At 43.9% G+C, this 7,682-nt stretch overlaps 1 protein-coding gene across 4 annotated transcripts in view; it reads right to left on the minus strand.

Annotated features, from left to right (window-relative positions):
* The window catches only part of LOC100748943 (lachesin-like), a 42,609-nt gene that overhangs the window by 27,590 nt on the left and 7,337 nt on the right, over positions 1-7,682 (minus strand). For all 4 annotated transcript variants that reach the window (XM_024371132.2, XM_024371131.2, XM_012391700.3 and 1 more), the window contains exon 2: positions 6,781-6,908. In XM_024371132.2, the coding sequence (XP_024226900.1) occupies positions 6,781-6,907 (127 nt within the window). In that variant the 5' untranslated portion in view covers position 6,908. The remainder of the gene's footprint in view (positions 1-6,780; positions 6,909-7,682) is intronic.

The following is a 7,682-nucleotide window of genomic DNA, read 5'->3' on the forward strand; positions in this document are numbered from 1 at the left end:
AGCGGCACGTGTCCTTAAAGCTGGAGGCGCGAGGAGATTACATCTAATATGCGAGCCAAGCGTCGGAACCTTGTCTGCCAAACTATCCTTTCCTCGATGAAGGCTCGCGCGTATCGTGACTCCCACCGTGCGCATACCTGGCGCGCGTGGTCACGTGCGTCTGCATTACCGGCTGGTAATTAACGTCAATCTCGTGCTCTTGCAGCGCGTTTCTCCGGGCGTTGTAACCTCCACCTCCTAGGCGCCATCCTAACGCAAACCACGCGGATGTTTGCGATATTAGGCGGCGTTAGGTATGGGGACGAGAGCGCGCTGCTTATACTTTGACGGTTTAATTAGGAGTTTCGAGCGAGATAAGCGGCCCATCGTCGTCGACGATAATCGAGAAAGAACGATCGACCGGTGACCTCCGGCTCGATCATTCGTTCGTTGGTTCGTTGCCGGGCCTCGCTCCGACCGAATATTTTTTAATAACCAGCGTACCTCGTCAGCGAAGTAGCCGATTCTTGGAAACGACGAACTTGACTTTGTAGCGGAGTTACGACAAGTTGGAGAAGAGAGGTTGGCGACGATAGAACCGTGAAATTTCAGAGGAGCGACGTTACGATGGATTAACGGAGAGCTTTATTAATCGGTTAACCTCTCACAATTTATCTTTCCGAAGAAGCGAGTTTAAGTTTTCGCGGCGGGTCTCGGGAACTGCTGGAAAAGCGTTTACTCGCGTCGATATACATCGCGAACAAGTTAAAGCCTGTCTGCGCGCTTTCTCGCCAATCAACTTAGTTGCTGATAATAAATATCATTAGGATGACTCGACGGAACGATATTTTTCAAAGCGACCGCCAGATATGCTGGAACCCCGAGAGCTCGGTGTCCCCGATCGATTCATTTGTCAGGAATTTACCGAGGAGCCTGTGGGTCTTCGGAAACGAGCGGTTTGACCCGGAAAAAAGGACCTACGTCGGTTTCGAGCTTTCGTAGATACCGTTTTTACCTCGCCGTGCCATTGTTCTTACGCGAACTTCGACATCGATTCCATTACGATCACGCTGGTGAAATGGTCGTTCGGTTTCGATGGACAATTTGACAAATCGTCGGAACGATCCTACCGCGGCGGTGATCGATTCCGTTGGAGGGTAAAAGTATCTAACGGGAAACCGAGTCGAATCGTTTCGGATCCAGCCGAGGCCAGACGAGCCAAGGAGGAAGCGGCACTATGTCAGGGAAATGAACGCGTTAGTCACGCGTTGCACGCTACGCCCTGGGGGTCACTTCGCATTCATAACCAGGACCATGGCGTTCTGATGCTTGCGGGATAAGATCGGCAGCAAAGGAGCGCGCACGCGCGGCAACCGCTTAAGCGGTAAACTTGTAAGTGGCGAAATAAAGTTAGAAGCTCTCTGCTACCGTGTCTGTGACAGTTTAATTAATATCTTTCATCCTCAAAGGAAAAACTTGGTGAAGTAACCGGCACGGGCCCGGCCAGAGAGAGAGAGAAAAGAGCTGGTGGGGTAGTCGAGGCAAGCCGAGTGGAGCTACTTCAACTTCAGGGACATTCACCACCATCGTTGTCGTCGTCGTCGTCGTCGTCGTCGTCGTCGTTCGCGACCGCCCCTCCTTTTCTTCTTCCAGCGAGCCTTCGTCGCTTTACGCGCCAGCCTTGGGAACAAACTTTGTCGTTTTCCGCTATTTTCGATGGTCTCGCGCGTCAATGAGCCCAACGCGAGGCGGCTCCGGGACACGAAACTCGGGCAGTTTCGTGCCAACGAAAGGGAACTCGACAACCGTTTTGCACACTCTGGGTAGATCTTGCGGAAGATCCCCGAGAGTTAGTCAGACCTTCTTTGTATTCACCGATGAATCTTCTTTCTTATCGCGTCTTATTCTCCCTACGTTCTCGCTGTATCGCGTTATCAATTTCAATTACGTAAGCAGCCTTCATGGTTAACGTCGAAACTGTCGCAGTAGTGGAAATTTATCATTTTTCACGCAAGTTTCAGATTAGATTTACCACGGTGCGCTTTTGGGAATTTGAATAATTTCCTGCGAGATATTGCATAAAAGTTTATTTTGCATTATATACGTACAGCCTCGTTCGCTAGTACGCCACCGTGCATAAGTGTTTGGAAATCTGATTTAATTCGATCAAGCTGTCTCTGCCGTTAGTTCTTTAGCTCTTGCTGTAACTGGATTCGACGTAGCTGAATTTAATACCAGACATCTTCCATATTTCCATATTATCGTCCAAGTTTTATATTTATCTCTGATAAATGCTCCACACTTTGCAAAATCTACGCAAATATTTGAAACACGAATAGACAAATACGCGCATTTCGATCGCTTTAACGTTCTAAATGTCGGACAAATACACGTAATATCACTCGGTTCTATCGATAGAGAATATTTGACACGAGTCGAACGATTTACAGCCTAATTCGTCAAATTCAGTTATAAACAATTTTTCGCCGATTTACGTTTCCAAACGGCCTATTTGACTCGTTAGTAGCGCTTTGCTGTTTCACGTCATTGTGGACGTAATAAACGAAAAGCGAAACGCACAATGACAGCTCGACGGCCGTACTTTTCTGCCAGCATCGAACTTCTACCATGGTTAAAAGATAAGAGGTTTTGTTCGACTAACGTTAATATTTTTAGTCGTAATTATAATTCAGTATTACTTTTGCCTGCAACATATTTTGTTGTTTACTCTATAGCTTTTTAAACAACATCTTCCTCCCGTTAATTACAAACAACGCGCGTGTAGTTGCAGGTAATTTTACCTTAACCATAAACGTATTTTAATACAGCCTCGCTAAATCGTTAAAGGAAATAATTATATCGTATTATCTGTTGATTCTACGTCAGTTTAACATAAGAAGATTGTGTAAGTATCGCTTTTGATCTTCAGTCTCGGACCTTCTTTTCGTTAATTTATACATTTTACCAACATTCGTGTACCGTTGTTACAAATTGGATAAAGTATTCGGCCATACTTACGAACCTTAATATCTATATTACCTTCATATACCTTTCGTTTTCATCTATTTGATAGAAAATTTATGGTTTAAACGTCGCCCTGGTAGTTGCAGCGTTAATTACGAACACGTGGCCTTGATCGTTCGTCGAACAGCTTTCGGATCTTCTCTTTTTGCATTCCGTGATAATCATATCCTTTTGTTTATTCTTGGCCTGTCGGCGACCGTTATCAGTCACCCCGCTTTCCCGTTATCTATCCGTTTAAGCGGCATACCACGGCCAACTTAGCAGCTCTCGAAGGACATTATGCTCGTGTAACGGCGTGCAGGCCTCCGGTAAGGCGTTACCTAGTTCCATCATGGCTATGTATAATCGCTAACCACTGCGGTAACCCCTTATCTGATCTCGTGCTGTTACACCCTCCCTAATGAGTAATCAACGAAACGTCGCATTGTTAACATCGCAAATAGATTTGGGACGATTGGTGGCTTGCCACAGTGAGAGAACTAACAAAGCTCGATGCGGCTTGCGATGAAATTAAAACGCGTTAACTGCTTTCTCTCGACACATCGAACGCCGATGGTTCTCGCGCGCCGGCACAACTTTCTCTTAAACACGATGAACGCGATATAGTTAAAGCTTTAAATTAAACTTAGGCAAACTTTAAATTAAACTTAAGGTATCCCTGGCACTGTCGAGCGTTCCAAGCTCTCCAAAGAAGGGAATCAATCGTGCCACGTAATTGGAAATCATCGAATCGTTGAACGAACATTGTTCGATCAAAAGCGATTTGCCAGCGGGCAAAACATGTACAGAAATACACGTAACATTGGCGGTATAGTCGACCAGCTCGTTTTTCTCGAAAATGGTAAGTTTTTAGGGAAAAATGACAGAGGTTTTAATGCCTTTTACGGCGAACGTGCGGTAGCGTACGCCAATTTTTCATATGTGTTGTACCGTGTTATTCGGGTGAACGTTGATGACGAACTTTAGTTTTTCTAAATGGAATGCTATAAATTTGTTTATATCGTACAAAAACCTGCATCGAGAAGAATTCAAACACGCAGCGTATTGTGACTCTCAAGGTCAATACTGCGGATATGACAAATTCCCGTACGCTATCATATTCGCGATAAAGGACATTAAAAATTTTCCCGCCGTCGTGTTTTTTCGAAAGCCGTTTTCGAGAAAAACGCCACCCCGATATATCGTGAACATTCTGTATATATAATGCGCACGGTATACGTGTATGCAAAATATATAGTATTTATGTACAGGGTATAGTTGTAGTTTTTTCTGGTCAAACTTTGTCAGGATGTTTTACGAGCATAAACAACGAACAAACGTTACACGAAGATAGGTCGTTTAATCCTTCGGTTCCCATAGATACTAATAGGTGCCATTTTTTATTTGTTTTATAACAGATATCAGCGAGGTGATAATTTATCTCCTCTAATGTCTTCTAAACTATTTACCATTTATTTACCATTTATTTAAAACGCGTTAACTCGTAGTACCATCGACAGGATCCTTTATCTGATTCGATTATTAACCGTCTTTTTTTTATATTTACGGCAAATTTGTAACTCGTAGCAACGATAAGAAGATAATATATTTCACGTATATTTTAAGACGAACTTTCAAAGTCTGTCGTTTTGTATCGAAACGAATAAATTTTACACGTTGCGTTACATTCTCAGTTATTGAAATTCCAGAGTTGAAGCTTTCATTGAAAATAGCAATAAAAATACACAAACGCGGAGAGAATAATACTTTGCTGTCCGATATAGTGCGAGTTTAAGTGCTTACATCGTCGAACTTTTGTTTATGAACAATTCTAATAAATATTAATGGTCATATTGAATCGATAAAACGGTTGATTGGTTTATCGAGATAAAGGATCGAAATTAAATTCGTAGAGTAGTAAAGCGAATTATTTATCATCGTCAGTTTCGCATCGATAGGAATTTTGAGATGGAGCCGAAATGGAAGAGTGACAGTTAACGAAGCTAATTAGTTGCATCAATTAAATATCTATGAAATCTATTCTATTTTTTTGAATAATATAGTAACTACAAGTCATGATGCGATTCGTATTTCCTATTTTTATTGTAATCCTTTAACGTTCAAACGATGAAAGCTGAATTGGATGTGGCACATGCCGGTATTTCGCGCTTATTACTTTTCAAACTTCATCAACGAGTTATTATTCAAATATCAAACGATATAAATAATTTCAAGTTTCAAACGAATTTTAGTACCACACGGAGGAAAAGATTCTTTTTGTCGGACTCTTCGCTGTAAAACGTTCGAGACTCGTAACAACGACGGGCAAGTTTCCGCCAAGCGAGAGTTAATAGAGCTTTAAACAAACTTACGTTCGTGTAACGTTCGTTTTTATTCATATCCATAAAATAACCCGAAGACTCGTTTAAAAAGATTGCTACACTCTGTATAATTTCTGTCGCGAACAAACGATTTCCGGGAAACAAAAGATCGGATAACCATCGACGGCCATCATCGCGAAGCTACTACGGATACAGATGTATCCGAACGTCGAATCCACGAAATCTGCACAGCAGGGGACGAGTCATTCTTCCACTGGGAATTCATCTATTCTTCGATGTTGTTTCTCGCGAATTCATTCGTTCTTGGTAACGAGATTTCACGACGTATACTTTGATTTCTCCGCTTTGAAGCTCTATAGATCGACTGTTCTCTTTGTTATCTAACGATAGGAGTAAACCTGCTACAGCGTTATATCCCGGCGGAAGAAGAGACACATTTGCCAAAAATACGCGTTCATTTCCAGGTTTGCGAATATATTTGCGTATATAGTCGACGATTAGCCATGTAAAGTACGAGCCGAGAACGAGCGTGGCTGATAACGATGCACGTAACCGGGTTTTTCATGGCAAAAATCCTGATGCGTCTTTTCGTGCACGGAAATAAAAGCTACGCGGCACAGAACGAATGCGATAGAACGACACAGAAGCTACCGATGAAAACCGCGATTAGGTGATTCGAACTGGGCACTGTCCACGCGAAGTCACCGCAGTAATTAAACCCTTTGACGTGCGTAGTTCGACGAGTTCGAGCACCTCTGTCACCGTCCTGAATTCGAAAAAAAGGGAAGGAGAGAAGAGAAAGGGGGAGGGGGGACAAGAGGAGACAAAGGAAACAAGGACAAAAAAAACAGGAAGAAAGAGAAAAAAAAATATTGGAGCGGATGAGAGAGGCGTCGTGGAAACGACGAGACTCTCGGGAATAATACGCGGTCGGACGACAGAGTCATCGGCTTTGGGAATTTGGTCCAAGTTAGTTATCACCGATGTACACGCGAGCCAGAGCCGCGAAATCGTTTGTACAGTTTCGCTCGTTGTTACCTGCCGTAATAGTTGTAATTCGTTTCGATCCGTTAGGGGCGGAAAATTAATTTCGCGCTCCGTACGGCGTAAACGCCGTACCGCTCCGCGGAGCAGGAAATCGAGATGAAAAAGTTTTCAAGGACGTTCTCGAGCTTAATCGTCAGGACGATTACGGTCACTGCGTAACCACGCAGAGGCGAAAGTTGATTCGTTTCCGGCCTCGTAATTAACGTCGGGAACGAAGGCGAGCCGCGTTGAAGACGTCGCGTCGCGTGCACCGTGCTATATCCGCGGCATCAACGCCAAGATTCGTTCGGTTCTCTGTCGGTTTTCTGTCGGCTTTCTGTCGGTTTTCTGTCAGTCGGTGGCACGCGTTCGAAAAAGAAAACAATGCTTTTCGATATACGGGAACGAGCATATACCGACAAATATATACCTGGTAGCGTAGGATTCGTCGCAGAGGCGTCCTGGCGCGCGGCGTCGCTAGTAATTGCAGCCCCGCCGAGATTGGTACTGTAGTCTTCGAGAAGTACGTAGCACAGTAATAGCCGTGCCACCCTCATTCTGAAAGTGGAAGAAAAAGAAACCTGAACAATAATAATGACTATCTTTCTCTCTATCTATCTTTCCCTCTCTCCAATCTCTGCTTTCTCTGTTTCGCCTAACTCGTACCCATTGCCCCGTTCTTTACCCCAAACTCCTTTTACTACTTGTTTCTTTTCTTCGTACACCGGCCTCCTGTTTATTTTTCTTTTCTTTTTTTTTATTATTCCTTTCATTCTTCCCATTTTTCAATCGATACATTTGTCAGGCGATGGTACGAGCTGCAAGTTCGCGCAATTTCACGTAATGCACATTTGGCGGAGAAGAAATCGGGGAAACGGTATCAGGGTATTACTCGTACATCCTCGATTTCTTCTCTGTCCAAGGCAGGACGCAATTATCTTTTCCACGCTATCCCGTAAATAACTATTTCGACCATTTACGAGCACAGATTTCAGCCGGCGTGCGAGCAGAATTTACCACCGTCCGACGAAAAATTCGTATACACATGGTATGAGTGCGAACGGCACGACCGCCCCTTCTTATTTACGGCAGGACTAAATGAAAAGTTTCTCCTTTTCTGTCGCGTGTACCACCGGCGGCCCACCTATTCTACCGCGATACGGTTCTTGTTTCTTTTCACGGTAAACAACGACTCTCGCACCTTTACACATCGACACAGCCTGTCGTATCTTTTTCGTTCGAACCGATGTCAGATTATACGTTCTTTGTTTTATCTCGTTGACGCGTGATCGATGCTTTCAGCGAGGCGGGCGAAAGATCCGCCGGTTCGAT

This window comes from Bombus impatiens, unplaced genomic scaffold (assembly GCF_000188095.3).
Source record: "Bombus impatiens unplaced genomic scaffold, BIMP_2.2 scf_1112, whole genome shotgun sequence".
Classification (NCBI taxonomy): domain Eukaryota; kingdom Metazoa; phylum Arthropoda; class Insecta; order Hymenoptera; family Apidae; genus Bombus; species Bombus impatiens.